Source organism: Oncorhynchus kisutch, linkage group LG1, assembly GCF_002021735.2.
Source record: "Oncorhynchus kisutch isolate 150728-3 linkage group LG1, Okis_V2, whole genome shotgun sequence".
NCBI lineage: Eukaryota > Metazoa > Chordata > Actinopteri > Salmoniformes > Salmonidae > Oncorhynchus > Oncorhynchus kisutch.
This window is the reverse complement of record NC_034174.2, coordinates 14,618,941-14,635,129: the sequence shown is the minus strand read 5'-3', so window position 1 is coordinate 14,635,129 and position 16,189 is coordinate 14,618,941. Positions and strand designations below refer to the sequence as shown.

The window sequence follows — 16,189 nt, the reverse complement described above, 5'->3', positions numbered from 1 at the left end:
GGACGAGGCTGGACTCGTTATTTAAAGTCCTGGCCTCCAGCAGAGGTTTAATAACAGGCCGGTATATATATCTTAGGTCGACAGAGAACGTGACGGAATCGAACCGGCATTGCTTTTCCCAGTCTACAGGATGAAGGTAAATAGTCTTTATTCTCGAATTTGGGAGGAATTATTTAAGATATTTTTGATTAAAGGTGCTAAAGGAGTTTGGACTTAATCAATGATAGTTGCTTGAATATTTTGAACAAATACAATGGTTTCTACTTTGTGTGTAACCAAAATCGATAGGAAGGAAGGAAACAAGTCTGAAATGACTCGTGGTAAGGTGCGCTACCGAAAGTAAACTAGGACCTAATCAATCTTGGCCTTGCAAACCGAAATATTTTTTAAGGGTGGGATATAGTAAGTATTGTTAGATGGGACGGTCATTCTGTACAAATAGGATAGCCATTAATTCAATAAACATACCTAAATAAAGTTTTAACCTAGTAGTCTATCTGTATATGGGAAGTAGTCTGACTATGAAAAGTAGCAGATAGATATATTAAAACAGGTGAGGATAAATTAGGCTTGGTGAGAAGGCAGGGCAATTCTAGGCGAACATACTGAACATTCTAGGCGAACATACTGAACCCATTCAATACTGAAAGAGATTAATATCCAGGGGAGGAGAGGGAAGCCAATTCTAGAGTAATGAGATATGAGATATTAACGTTGAAAGTCCCAAGGAACAATAGTTTATAATGAGCTTATAATTGTATACGGGTGAAATGTAATGTCCAAATCAAAAGTCATCTATAGATGAGGTTTCCAGAAAGGAGAATACATACTGATTATCATTAAAGAGTCACACACATAGTCAGACAGAAAAGCAACAAAAGTATCTAAGTAACGGTAAATAGCAGATTCATAGAAAACACGCACATAGGTAAGTGATTAAATACCATAGCTACATAACGGTAAGGATTAAAGATGGGTATAAATTCCTCAAAGGAGGTGTCGGAACTAACGGGAGACGAGAGTTATAAAGTCGAGAAAAGTGGATAAGGCGAGTCAAAAGAAAAAGAGAAAATGTTTTAATTGTAACCAAATTGGACATTTAGCCCGGGAGTGTAACACTCCCTGCAAAAGACGTCACCACCAATATTGTAGTTTAACTGAGGGGAAGGTCAGGGGCGACAATCGGGTAAAGAAAAAGAAAAAGAAGGGTCACGTACAAAGGGAGCGAGATTAATGAGAATCCTAACTGAGGGAAAACTTTGGGCGTTTAAAGTAGGGCTATTTTCTGTTGTCCAGATGCCGGAGTAACAAATACAGATAACTGTAAAATGGGTCTATTTGCGGAGAATCTCAGTCAGTTCCATAGCATCGGTGGTATAGTGGTGAGGTAGCAGTCTCACAACCTGCAGTCCAGGGTTTGGTTAGCAGCTGAGGCGTAAACAAAAAAAAAAATATATATATATATATATCTGAGTTTTTGGTTGTAATTAAACTATTTGTTTTGCAGAGAAAGTTATAGTCACTACTATTGGTATAAGATAGAAACTGAACGTTTTAAATAGTTTGTTTGGTTCAAATTGAAAGACTAATTCATTCAACTTAAAATAAGGACGAAGCGAATTTTGATGCAAGACGATGTCTGTTCACTAAATGATCTGTTGGGAATAATATATTGGGAATAGAGTCGTAATTAAAATGCTAAATCAAAGACGAGACAGTAACTTAAATCAAATGAATTACGATAGATTTGTGCCCATCGAAATGTTCTTATAAATTTAGCGAATTGGGAGATGAGAGATGTTGATTGATGTTGTAAACTCGAATTCAGGATTCAACAGATGTGATAAATTAGGTTTGGTTTATCGAACCCGAAATACTGTTGCTGCAGACAGCCAACAATTATTTACAATTCATTGAAAATCGTTGCGAATTGAGTCGAGGTTGAGCGCTTGTTGATGACATCACTCGCGAGGCACTTTCGTCGCCACGGAAGTTAGTGTCTTTTAGAAGGAAAATGCGTGCATTATTGTTTTGAGTCACTTTTCAGAAAGTGATAAAAATGTCCAAATACATTTTTTAAATGAGTATGTGAGTCGTCAGGAAAGATGCTAAAAACTAGCAGCTGATTCACTAGGTGGGTATCATTGATTTGTGGCCTTTATTTGGACTGTATTAGGCCATGAGAAAGGGAGATTGAATGTCTGAATCGTAAAACATCGCGATAATGGATTCTGATGGTTATTGATTCCTGTTTTGATTGTTTATGTAACACCAGTGAATTTGAGCACTGTTTCCATTATGTGGAACAATGTTAGAGTATTAATGTTGAAAAGCAACCTCTATAGTAAAACATAATTGTATATGTTTCGGGAAACTAGAATTAGAACTTGAATTTGGTTATTTGAGCTTTTCCCCTGATACGTAGACATCTCATCGGTGCACCTCAGCCATGCTCAAGGTCGTAAACGATATCATAAGCGCCATCAATAAGAGACATTACTGTGCAGCTGTATTCATCGACCTGGCCAAATTGGCAGACTCAACAGCCTTGGTTTCTCAAATCATTGCCTCGCCTGGTTCACCAACTACTTCTCTGATAGAGTTCAGTGTGTCAAAACGGAGGGCTTGTTGTCCGGACCTCTTGCAGTCTCTATGGGGGTGCCACAGGGTTAAATTCTCAGACCGACTCTGTTCTCTGTATACATCAATGATGTTGCTCTCACTGCTGGTGATTCTCTGATCCACCTCTACGCAGACGACACCATTCTGTATACTTCTGGCCCTTCTTTGGACACTGTGTTAACTAACCTCCAGACGAGCTTCAATGCCATATAACTCTCCAACTGCTCTTAAAGGCCTCCAACTGCTCTTAAATGCAAGTAAAACTAAGTGCATGCTCTTCAACCGATCACTGCCCACACCTGCCCGAGTAGTACTCTGGACGGTTCTGACTTAGAATATGTGGACAACTACTAAATCTAGAATCGGCTTCCTATTTCGCAACTAATCATCCTTCACCCATGCTACCGATCCTCGACTTCGGCGATGTCATCTATAAAATAGCCTCCAAAACTCTACTCAACAAATTGGATGCAGTCTGTCACAGTGCCATCCGTTTTGTCACCAAAGCCCCATATATTACCGACCACTGTGACCTGTACGCTTTCGTTGGCTGGTCCCCGCTTCATACTCGTCGCCAAACCCACTGGCTCCACGTCATCTACAAGTCTCTACTAGGTAAAGCCCCGCCTTATCTCAGCTCACTGGTCACCATAGCAGCACCCACCCGTAGCACGCGCTCCAGCAGGTATATCTCACTGGGCACCCCCAAAGCCAATTTCTCTTTTGGCCGCCTTTCCTTCCAGTTCTCTGCTGCCAATGACTGGAACGAACTGCAAAAATCAATGAAGCTGGAGACCCATATCTCCCTCACTAGCTTTAAGCACCAGCTGTCAGAGCAGCTCACAGATCACTGCACCTGTACATAGCCCATCTGTAAACAGCCCATCCAACTACCTCATCCCCATACTTTATTTATTTATTTATCTTGCTCCTTTGCACCCCAGTATCTCCACTTGCACATTAATCTTCTGCACATCTACCATTACAGTGTCTAATTGCTATATTGTAATTACTTCACCCCATGGCCTATTTAATGCCTTTACCTCCCTTATCTTACCTCATTTGCACTCACTGTATATAGATTTGTATTTTTTCTACTGTATTATTGACTGTATGTTTGTTTATTCCATGTGTAACTCTGTGTTGTTGTATGTGTCGAACTGCTATGCTTTATCTTGGCCAGGTCGCAGTTGTAAATGAGAACTTGTTCTCAACTAGCCTACGTGGTTAAATAAAGGTGAAATAAAAATAAATAAATAAATCTGCTACTCAGACACTGAGTACGTACTTAATGGGAGAACACCCAGCTGAAAATGTCCAAAATATCCTTTCTGCCTTTCATCAAACAGAGCAGATTTGTCATCAGATCTTTGCCGCTGACATTAAACTAATGATCCTTTGCTAAATGGTGGTTTTATTGTGTGATGCTGGAACAAGGGCCTCCCATCGACCCCCCAGCAGTTCCTAGTGCGTAACCTCTCACATCTGTCTGTATGCTGCATACCAGAGGTCTAGCGGGCCGGGGCTAGCCTCTGAAGATAGGGGGGCGAGGGTTGTCGCACACACACACACACACACACACACACACACACACACACACACACACACACACACACACACACATACACATACACACACACACACACACACACACACACACACACACACACACACACACACACACACACACACACACACACACACACACACACACACACACACACCCTTGCCTCCCTACAGCTGGATGCAGGTGATCCATCAGGTGAATGGTGTTCACCTGTACTTTCTGAGCACGCCGTTTGTCAGCTCTCTGGTTCTGGTGATAGATGCGGCTAAAGTTGGACACAATGACGGGAACGGGCAGGGCGATTACCAGCACCCCGCTCAGAGAACAGATAGAACCAAAGATCTTCCCTGCGATCGTCTTGGGCACCATGTCCCCGTAACTATAGAGAGAGAGAAAGAGAGAGGGAGAGGGGCGGGGGAGATAGAGAGAGAAATAGGGAGAGAGAAAGAGTAGAAAATATGATATGCTGTATTGGATACATTTAAAATGCAATCTCCAGTTCTGAAACTGTACATTTGACCTTCCAAAGGGTCAGCATCTCAGCAGGTTGTGTGTGTGTGTTTAGGTGTGTATGTATGTGTGTTTAGGTATGTGTGCGTGTGTATGTGTGTGTTTATGTGTATGTGAGTATGTGTGTCTGTGTATTGTGTACCGAGACGCTCTCTACTGTTCGACTTGGGGGCTAAACCCATATCAACAGCGACCCTTTCATTCCCAGCCTTCCCATTCGTTTCTTGCTATGCAATTACGTGTTGCTCTCTCAGTTCCTTCGGCTGAGGCTAATTTTATTACACAGGTGGAGGAGGCAGTGAAGGGCTTAGTAACAGGTGGGGAGAGGCAGCGAGATAGAGGCGCTATCTGGGCTGCTCAGACAGGGCACAACAAAGTCACGCCAGCACAGCTCCTTTCTTGTCAGTTCAGGGGCAGGCAGGGTGAGCACAGGGGAACAAATCACTTTGTCAATGGGGACTTCAGGTACAAGCTCTCATGAAGTTGAGCCAAAACAGAGGTGTGTGTGTGTGTTTATTTATTTAACCTTTATTTAACTAGGCAAGTCAGTTAAGAACAAATTCTTATTTACAATGACGGCCTACCCCGGCCAAACCCTAACCCGGACAACGCTGAGCCAATTGTGCACCCCCCTATGGGACTCCCAATCATGGCCGGTTGTGATACAGTCTGGAATCGAACCAGGGTCTGTAGTGACACCTCTAGCACTGAGATGCACTGCTCGCCACTCGGGAGCAGCGGTCTAAGTGAGTGGTAGGGCGGGGAGGTTAACGGGGTTGAGAGTGTTTTACTTGGCAGACCTACTCTGAATCAATTAGTTTAAAAAAAACAGAAAGGTAAAATAAGGTTGTGGAGTTTGGAGAATGTCAGACACACACAGCCCAGGTTATATTTCACTGCAAACCAATCATCAGAGGTTATGTTCCTGTGACTTCTTTTGTTTCCTGTGTCATTTGCCCTGATTGAGAAATCTGTAGTCAACTATAAATGTATTCTGACAATTTATGACCTTTTTACCGAACACCAACCTTTGTCATAATGTATTCCTTGTGTATTCCATGTATTCTGTTAAACAACAGAGCAATTTGAGAAAGTGGAATCTAAAGATGCAACAACTAGGATGAGTTGCTAATATGACTAAGATTGTGCCTTTGGCTTCTGGACAACGAAAAAGAAAGATGATATAAAAACAGAGAAGCAAATAGCAAAGCAAATGGAAATGCTTTCTCCAGAAAGCATGACTTAGCCACAGAGGAATCTAGGATCATTAGCTTCTTTTAAAAAATATCTGTGGATTGTTTCAAATCACAAGCTCGTAGGCCTATGCCTATTTGGGAAGCCTGCAATTTGGGCAGCGCACTTGACAATAGGCCTAGCTGATTATTGAGTTGCTGTTGTCAGTGAAAAGGATCTAAAATATGTGTTAAGAAAGTGTCTTCTAGAGTATAATTTAAAATGTTGAGACAAGAAGAAGGGGAGGGGCATGTGGCGAAGATATAGGCAATCTCTCCACAATGGCTCAGCTGTCTCCTGCCAGTTTCATTGTGTGAATTGTTTTTTGTAGTTTTTGTAGGTTTTTTGTAATTATCTTTTTATTAAAATGTTATTTTCTATTAACAGGGGTTACATAGACAACCAGACAAAGTGCACCACACAGACTAAGTACAATAAAAGGAATAAGGATAGAGTAAAACATTAAACAAAAAGGCAGTCAAAATACAAACATCACAATTACAACATGGGTGGGTCGAGCCCTGAATGCAGATTGGCTTACAGCCGTGGTATATCAGACCATATACAACGGGTATGACAAAATATGTATTTTTACTGCTCTAATTACGTTGGTCTTTGTAAGATGCAGAGTAGGTGAATGGAGGATCTCTGCATGTGATCTATGTTAATTCCCCTTTATTCAATATAGGACATAATTCAACTTCTTAAAAACCCTTAGTGGGCTTCCTGTTAACAACATGACAGAAAACAGGGTATATACTGTTTTTGGGGTGTGTCGTTTCATTTGGGGACTCAGCAGTGGGGGGTTTCAAAATTGTATTATTATGTGATGCACTACTCAGTCTGAGTTAAGTTATTATTTACTACTACTGAAACATAAACAGATGAAACATTGAAAACAGTCTCCTGGAATGTTCGGGGCATGTGGTCAAGAGGTAGAAAATTCTAACATTCTTAAAAATGGAAAGGGTTTTAATTGCTATGCTACAGGAGACCCATTTATCTTCAACAGAACATGCTGAAGGGGGACTGGGTGGGCCAGGGGTATTTTTCTTATTTTAGTTCAAACAAAAGAGGCACTGCCATCCTTGGAAATAAAATGTCCCATTTATTATTTGAGCACCAAGTTACAGACCCGGAAGGACTATTTATTTTGAATACAGGTAATATACTTGGTCAACATCTTATTATACTAAATGTATATGCCCGGAATACATACTCCACCAAAGGGACTTGGGTTTATTTCAGGAGATTATATCTGGCTTTGGATTAACTGGATAAATCTTCAGCTGCTCCAGTCTCGATTCATAGAGCCTCAAATACTCTTAGAAACATTTGTGATTCATCTGGTTTAGTAGACATATGGAAAGAGCTAAATCCTAATGTCAGAGACTATACTTTCTACTCTAGACCCCATAATTCATTTTCTAGATTGGGCAATTTTTTATGCCCTCTACTTACATGCATGTTGTCCAGTCATGTGCTATTGGTTCTATAGTCATTTTTGACCATGCCCCCAGTGTATATAGATAATGAAATTGGCAAAACAATCCCAAAACAAAATACGTCTCTGCTTAACAATAAAGGATTCTGCTCTGTGATAAAAGATCAATTATCACATTACTGTCTCGACAATCAACTCTCTCCTGTCTCAGCTGCAATTGTCTAGGATGCTGCTAAAGCAACTATAAAGGGTTTTATAATTTCCCAAGCCTCTCTGATCAAGAAGCTTAGGATGGAAAATAGGGAAAGGTTGGAGGCTGAAGTAAAGCCTGTAGAACTTCTTCATAAACAACAACCAACCCAGGAGAACAGGAAGTCACTAGCTCATGCTGAGGCCAAACTCTATTTAGATCATACAAAGCATGTAAAAAAAAATATTGTTTTTTATCAAGCAAAAATATTCTGAGTTCGGTAATCGTCCATGCTGTCTACTTGCACACCAACTTAAAAAATAACAGAACGAAAGATCGATTAAGTCTATAAGGATGGCAGATGGCTACACTTCTTATGATCCATTGCTTGTCAATAATATGTTTTGCGACTTCTAAAAATGTCTTTATACTTCACAATGTACAAGATCTAACAACAAAATTATAAAATATCTGAATAAGATCATCTTGCCCACTACAGTATATCAAATGAGCATGGAAATAGACTAAATGCTCCCTTCACTCCTGAAGAGGTTTGGGAAACTATTAAGGCAATGCCTTCTGGCAAGGAACCCAGCCTTGATGGCTTCCCGGCAGAGTTCTTTGGCCTATCTTCATGCCTGCTCTAAATGATATGTTTGAAACAGACATCATACCAGAGTCCTGGAAAACTGCATCCATTAGCCTGTTTCTATAAAATGGACAATGTCAGACGTGCTTTAATATCATAAATCATCTTGGCCTCATGAAAGACCCTGCACTCATTGTCTCTCTCGATGCTGAAAAGAGATGAGTGGAAATGATTGTTTCCTGTATTAGAAAAAGTCAATCGGGGTGACAGTTTTATTAATTTAGTAAAATTACTTTATTCTGACCCATCAGCGGCAGTTAACACAACTGGTAAATTATCAGAAAGATTTCCTATCGGTAGGGGCTGTCGTCAAGGCTGTCCTTTATCTCCTACTCTGTTCTCGTTAGTCATAGAACCACTGGCTGAGGCAATAAGGTCTAGGGGCATCTCTATTGGTGCCGAAAATCATAGAATTGAATTAATTACTGATGATGTGTAATGGACATCATATCTGCATATGGTAGCCTGTCGGTACAACATTTACACAGATAAATCCATGGCTTTACCTTTGAATATCCCCATCTACAATCAACTTAGAAATGCTATCTCCATTCCAATTGACTGAAACAGACTTTAAAACATTGGGCCATACCGTACCAGTCAATAGTTAGGACACACCTACTCATTCAAGGGTTTTTCTTTTCTTTTTAGGATTTTCTACATTATAGATAATAGTGTAATAATGAAGACATCAAAATGATGAAATAACACATATGGAAATATTTTAGTAACCAAAAAGGTGTTAAACAAATGATAATAGATTTTAGAGTTGCCACCCTTTGCTTGATTTGTGTGTCCAAACTACTTTTGACTGGTACTGTATATATATATATATATATATATATATATATATATATATATATATATATATATTTTTTTTTTTTACAAGTTGCGGGCCTAAAGTAAATTAATATATCCTAGTAATATACGTCACTTTGTCTACCTTGAGGCCCAACTAAAGGAGCAAATTAAGGAACGTCATTGGAACGTCATTGGGTTTTGGCTTATTCTTTCAACCTCAGTTCTGTAAATGAAAAGGCTAGTTACAATACACCATAACGCTTATTAACGATTACTTTGCATACCTACCATGGCATGGTAGACGGTTCCATTCCGAGGTAGTCAGCCATCTATATGCGGTGCATGGACTACCCAAATAGGGCAAATAAAAGTTAATCATATTCACGGCCATAAGCTGTCGATGACTGGGGGTCTGTCAAACATCTCTCCACCGAGGATGTCTTGCAGGAAAGAGGCCATGAACTCGGTAGGATTGCACCCTTCTGTCCCTTCTGGGATTCCGACCACATGTATGTTCTGTCTCCGGAAACGGTTTTCCTGTTTATCTAGACTAACCTTTAGCTTTACGTTCTCGGGGGTAACTCATAGTTTTTGGTCTCCAATTTGGTAAGCCACTTATTGATGTCGGTGAACAATGTTTCCATATGTTGTTTTGTAGTGTCCCCATAGTTGACTGGACTTCTGTCATAATTTCAGCTTGTAGACTTGACACAGAGGTACGAAGATTGGTCATGAAAATCAGAGCGTAGCGGAGCCATTTCTGCGTGGATGATGACTAGCATCTCCATAACTTTAGCATCCGCCATCTTGTTGCGAGTCCTCGTCGTGTCTTCTTATTTACCGTTATGTCTCGTTTTCCCAGTTACAGACATATCCAAGAATGCCACCCAAACATTGCTAGAGCCAGTAGGTGTGCAAAGTGTGTTCTCTGCACACCCACAGGAAAGAAAGACCCAGAGGATAAGTTCATTAGAGTTAACTGCACCTCAGACTGCAGCCCAAAAGTATCAACCCTTAGTGGAGAGGCCTCGGAACACATCTTTACGCAGCCATGTTGAAACCGTGCCCGTTTTTGTTTTTTTAATCAATTCCTCATTATTAAATATGTCACCAGTTAATGTACCTTTAATCCCTGTCATTTGGTTACATTCATTTCTGTTAATGTATGCATTAATTACAGTCCGTTCTCATTCTTGGAGTTGAAACATTGTTTGCAGAGTTCAACACCTGCTACACCTGTGAAAAACAAGTTTTGGTTTATTTCACAACCATCATTTATGAGATTTGTCAATTCTTTCATTGTCTTTTGTCTGGAGTTCTCCATGTGAGCAATGAGCATGTTTGAGCAAGCATAGAAGTACCTGGCCTGCTGCACGGAAATGTAGGAAAGCGTTTTATTTGTATTTATTTTTTACATCCATTGCGAATTATAATAGAGTACATTATACAGCAACATGTAAAGTCTTGGTCCCATGTTTCATGAGCTGAAATAAAAGATCCCAGAAATATTCCATATGCATAAAAAGCTTATTTCTCTCAATTTATGTGCAGAAATTAGTTTACATCCCTGTTAGTGAGCATATCTCTTTCGCCAAAATAATCCATCCACCTGACAGGTGTGGCATATTAGGATGCTGATTAAACAGCATGATCATTACACAGGTGCACCTTGTGCTGGGGACAATAAAAGGCCACTCTAAAATGTGTAGTTTTGTCACATAACACAATGCCACAGATGTCTCAAGTTTTGATGGAGCGTGCAATTGGCATGTACACCAGAGATGTTGCCAGATAATTTTATGTTCATTTCTCTACCATAAGCTGCCTCCAACATCATTTTAGAGAATTTGGCAGTACGTCCAACCGACCTCACAACCGCCGACTACGTGTAACTACGCAAGCCCAGGACCTCCACATCCGCCAAAATGTTTTTTTAACACATGATTACATTTACAGTAGTTGCACAACGAATGGGATTATAAAAGCATGTTTTTCTCAAGCAGCAACCAGCTGAGGAGCAGCAGGAGAAAGCCCTCTCAAAATAACCTCTGCTCTGTATGCTGTGCACTTGTGATAGTTGTGTTGGATAAATATAATACATGATGACGAACAAAAATACACATAAGCCAGTTTTCTTTTTTTAAATCGGCCAAAAGCCGGTAATTGCCGGATAAAGGAAACCCTGTGACAGAAGCGTCCTCTGACTGCTCTGATTCTGGCCATTAACTTTCCTCTCCACTGCGCCCTGCACAGATTGGACAACTGACAGGTAACACATGGGTTGTTGCCTCTGCTGGCTCTCAGGGGACTCTCGGGGCCTGCAGGAAGACGCACACCACTGACTTGGGCACTGGCATCAAACCTTTCCTGATGTGCATTGTCACACAAACTCCCTCTCCATTTCCAACGTCTTCTGCAAACTCCCTCTGCCTGCCACACTCACTGAATGCCCACGACTTCTTCTCTGAGGGAAATGGGATTGTGTCAATACCAAGGTTACTCCTAAAAAAGCAAATTGAGCCATAAAATGTTTCTTCTACTTCCTGCTGTCTTATGCTTTTTTCAGAGTCAATCACCCCTGGCAAAGATTTCCTTTACATGGAGAGGGGGGCACACAACATAATAAAAGGACAGCAACTCTGGATAAAAACAGCCCAAAATGATCCCAGCTGTCAGAATTGGGTATCAGAGCTGCAACGTCTGCGATCCAACGTGGATCTCCCAGTCCATGCCGTCTGTCTGTCTCTCTATTACTGATGACAACGGCTCCGTCTCTGAAGCATTGAGACGGGTGTGTTGAGTTGTGTCCTGGCTGCCAAGTGGTGGATCTCCCAGTCCATGCCGTCTGTCTGTCTCTCTATTACTGATGACAACGGCTCTGTCTCTGAAGCATTGAGACGGGTGTGTTGAGTTGTGTCCTGGCTGCCAAGTGGTGGATCTCCCAGTCCATGCCGTCTGTCTGTCTCTCTATTACTGATGACAACGGCTCCGTCTCTGAAGCATTGAGACGGGTGTGTTGAGTTGTGTCCTGGCTGCCAAGTGGTGGATCTCCCAGTCCATGCCGTCTGTCTGTCTCTCTATTACTGATGACAACGGCTCCGTCTCTGAAGCATTGAGACGGGTGTGTTGAGTTGTGTCCTGGCTGCCAAGTGGTGGATCTCCCAGTCCATGCCGTCTGTCTGTCTCTCTATTACTGATGACAACGGCTCCGTCTCTGCATAACAGCTCTACAGCCAGATAGAAATGTGAAAAATAACGCCTCACAAATAGTTGTTCTCTCTTTACCTTTCTCTAGGTTTAGTAAAAGAGAAGTAGACGTTTAAAAAATTCCTGACGGTTATGATCCGGTCAATTTAATTACCTTACTTTTAGAATTACGAACCAGCCATTTAGAGAACGGCAAGGATTTGATTGGAGGTGGAGGCATGGAAAGTTGGATGTCCACTCTGTAACATCAAAGCTGTAAAATAACTAACATTATGAAAAACCACATTCACCTGGAAAACATCCTTTGTTCGAGTTGAAGGAAAACAATACAATGTGTTACTGTGAAACTGTAAAGCCAGTACTGCGAAACCATTTGGCTAATCTACAGTTTGATTTTCAGACACAAATACATTCATTAGTATCCACTCCACACAACCATAGAGGAAGACAGAGGAAATTAGGAGAGGAGAGATAAACAAAGCTGCACTGACACACACACACACACACACACACACACACACACACACACACACACACACACACACACACACACACACACACACACACACACACACACACACACACACACACACACACACACACACAGAGAGAGAGAGAGAGAGAGGAGAGCTCCTAAAACAGTGTGGATGTCACTGGAATGGAACCTCATTATAACTAGGTGATTATAATTAATCAGGAAGTTAGTGGCTCGTTTTATGATGGAAAGAAAGAAAATTAAACATTTGAACATGCATACTGCAAGCTAATCCAATTCATACAGGTCAATAAAGTGAACATGTGACAGAGCAAATGGTCTATGGTTTTGATTTTGACAATTACTTTGAGTGAAAAACGAATAGGCTAACAAGCCTATATTTGTCAGAGAAACAAACAATGTGGTTACAAGAGACAGAAGATAAAGCTAAAGATACTCAACTACTGCATGCTGTCATTCCTTTGGCAAATTAGTTTCTTCAGGCATTATATTGGTATTGTGGGATGCTCCGTATTGACATGATCTATTGTCCGTTTTACAGAGGAATGAGAGGAGGACGGGGAGGAGAAAATCACTTGTGAAGAAATGTATTCGGTCTGTGTCCGTGTTTTATCCCTTCAATTTCTTCTTTACTGTGGTCTTCATTAAATAAATGTCTCCAATTGTTTCCACTACAAGGTCAAAATCTTTTAAAGCGGGTTCTTCTTGATTGTATTCTGATGAACATGAAATGAAACACATTGAATCGGTCGTTTCAAAAAGACGCAGTACAACCAAAACAATCCATTAAACTCAATTATTTCAGCTTGTTTGGGGACCGAATGAAAGCAGTGGAGATCTGTCAAACATACTTAATACTGTGATTTGCTTAAAGGTCCAAATGCATCCATTTTTATCTGAATATCAAATCATTTCTGGATATCAATTATGTACCTTAATGTCATTGTTTTCAATTAAAATGGTCAAGAAGAAACAAAAATAGCTTCTTAGCACAAAGCTATTTCTCAAGCAACAATTGTGCCAGGACTGTGTGTGAGTGGTCTGAGTGAGCGGCCTAATTGGACTAGCCGATTGGGAGGGACATGTAACCTGAAAACTAGCTGTTATTGGCAGAGGGCAAACTCTCCTTGTTATTGGTCAATTAACTTATGCTGCCTGATGTCACCAGGTGGTCCAGAACCCCTCCCATTAAAAACAAGCTGAAATTTCAGGCGGTCTTTTAAAACAACTCTTACACTAATATGGCATTATAATACTTTTTCCAATTTCACAGTATTATCCCAAATGAATAGTGTGGAAATATACACTGAGTGTACAAAACATTAGGAACACCTTCCTAATATTGCGTTTCACCCCCTTTTGCCCTTAGAACAGCCTCTATTAGTTGGGGTATGGACTACAAGCTGTCGAAAGTGTTCCACAGGGATGCTGACCCATGTTGACTCCAATGCTTCCCACAGTTGTGTCAAGTTGGCTGGATGTCTTTTGGGTGGTGGACCATTCTTGATACACACAGGAAAAACCCAGCAGTGTTGCAGTTCTTGACACACTCAAACCGGTGCGCCTTGCACCTACTACCATAACCCGTCCAAAGGCACTTAAATATTTTGTCTTGCCCATTCACCCTCTTCCGGAAGTGGCAAGATGGCGAACTGAACACTGCTATGTAGACCACCTCAAGATAAAAATGTAATATTTAATATCGGTAAGTTAGACTAAATATTAGGACTGCACAATCTGGTGGGTAACAACCTTCAATCTGGATAACAACACAAAACAAATCATAAGAGAAATGTATCTACAAATATTATGAAAGCAAGCAACACCCAAACATGATGGAGAGTAAGACAGGGGAACCTATTTCAAAATGAAAACGTGACTCTTCTACAGACACAGAGGATTTAATATTTTCACCAGCGGGAATGGTAAAGATCGAAACCCACCTGTTAAAATCAATAAATGACAAACTGGGTATACTTGAACTAGTCAGTAAGGATATAAAAGAGTTGAAGGCCTCGAGATGAGCGACGAAAAAGCTGCGACATTGGAGAAAGACACAAACAAGCTAAAAGGGACGGTCAATAAGATTGAAACCGAAGTGAATGAACTTAAAAAGGAGAACATCGTTCTGAGAGAAGCCTTACTTGACATACAGGCTAGATCCATGAGAGAGAATCTGGTACTTACAGGAATCCAAGGGAAAGAAGAAGTACTGAATCTGTAGTTAGAGAGTTCCTCCTTACAGCACTTCAGATTCCACATGAAGCTATTGACAAAATGACAAAATCCAACTTGAACTTGTACACCGCTTTGGACAGAGAGGGCAGAGGTATTCCTTAAAGATAAAATAATGGTTAAAAGCCTGTGTAAAAGACTTGCTGGCATGAAAATTGTCATGAATGACCAGTTCCCAAAGGAAATTGCAGAACGGTGTAAAGTTCTGTATCCAATTTTCAAAGAGAAAAGATTGAAAGGGAAATGCGTAGCTCTTGTCGTCGATAAACTGTATGTTGATAACCAGTTGTTCTGAGACACAAAGACCACTTTGCCATTTTAAAAATGACAAAGTTCTCATAGAGGATGCAAATAAGGAAACACATAATTCTAGTCCGGTTATGGATTCTAATAATACAAAAAATATAGCTTTTCTATCTATTTTCTAATATAATTAATTGGAACACAAAGCACTAATTCAACATGGTGGAGATAAACTCAGTAAACAGAAGGCACAGTATGTGTGGATGGACGGTGTGGTGTGTGTTTTTTGGGAAAGTGTGGCGTTGAGTGAGAAAGGAAATTATTGCATATCCCTGAACCAATGTATTTCTGTGAGCAGGTGTTGTGAGAGAGCGTTCAATGTTGTTCAGATGAGGGATATACATTTTATAATGAATTATACATACTTATTATACATTATACATACTTATATATTTATTGTCCTATCATAGTGGAACAGCGTTTTAAAATAAATTACACATATAATTGATTTATTGTTCTATCACGGGGAACTACATTTGAAAAATAAATGATACATCTAATTGATTTATTTATGATCCTATATTGATGGAACGGTCCACAACCCTATACCCTAGACATCCACCTGAATTACCCAGATACTAAGGAGAAGTCCCTAACTGTTTTATGGGCCTGCTGTAAGTGGCCTGTATGCAGCCAAAATGTGGTCAGACACCTACAGCAGCACTACCCCCTCAAGATTCTGAGCCTGCTTGGCTGGGTTGGTCCTGCAAAGCCAAAGCCCCCTAAAGGGAGAGCATAATATACAAGGAAATTCTCAAAGCTGCTAATGAGAACCTTGATAACCTTGTACCTATCCGGTGGAGATTCCTGTGGGGTGCCCCCACCCAGGCAGTGGCAGTGCTGGCAACACTTGCTGCAGTAACCCATGGGGAGGGGGTCACACTCAGACATTCAGAGAGGGGCCATATTATTGAGGCCCTGGTGGCACAAAA

General features: G+C 40.7%; 1 protein-coding gene across 2 annotated transcripts in view; it reads right to left on the bottom strand.

Moving 5' to 3' along the window:
* LOC109864922 (potassium voltage-gated channel subfamily D member 3) overlaps positions 1-16,189 on the bottom strand; it is a 139,078-nt gene that overhangs the window by 19,362 nt on the left and 103,527 nt on the right. For both annotated transcript variants that reach the window (XM_031834832.1, XM_020453034.2), the window contains exon 3: positions 4,400-4,568. In XM_031834832.1, coding sequence (XP_031690692.1) covers positions 4,400-4,568 — 169 coding nt within the window. The remainder of the gene's footprint in view (positions 1-4,399; positions 4,569-16,189) is intronic.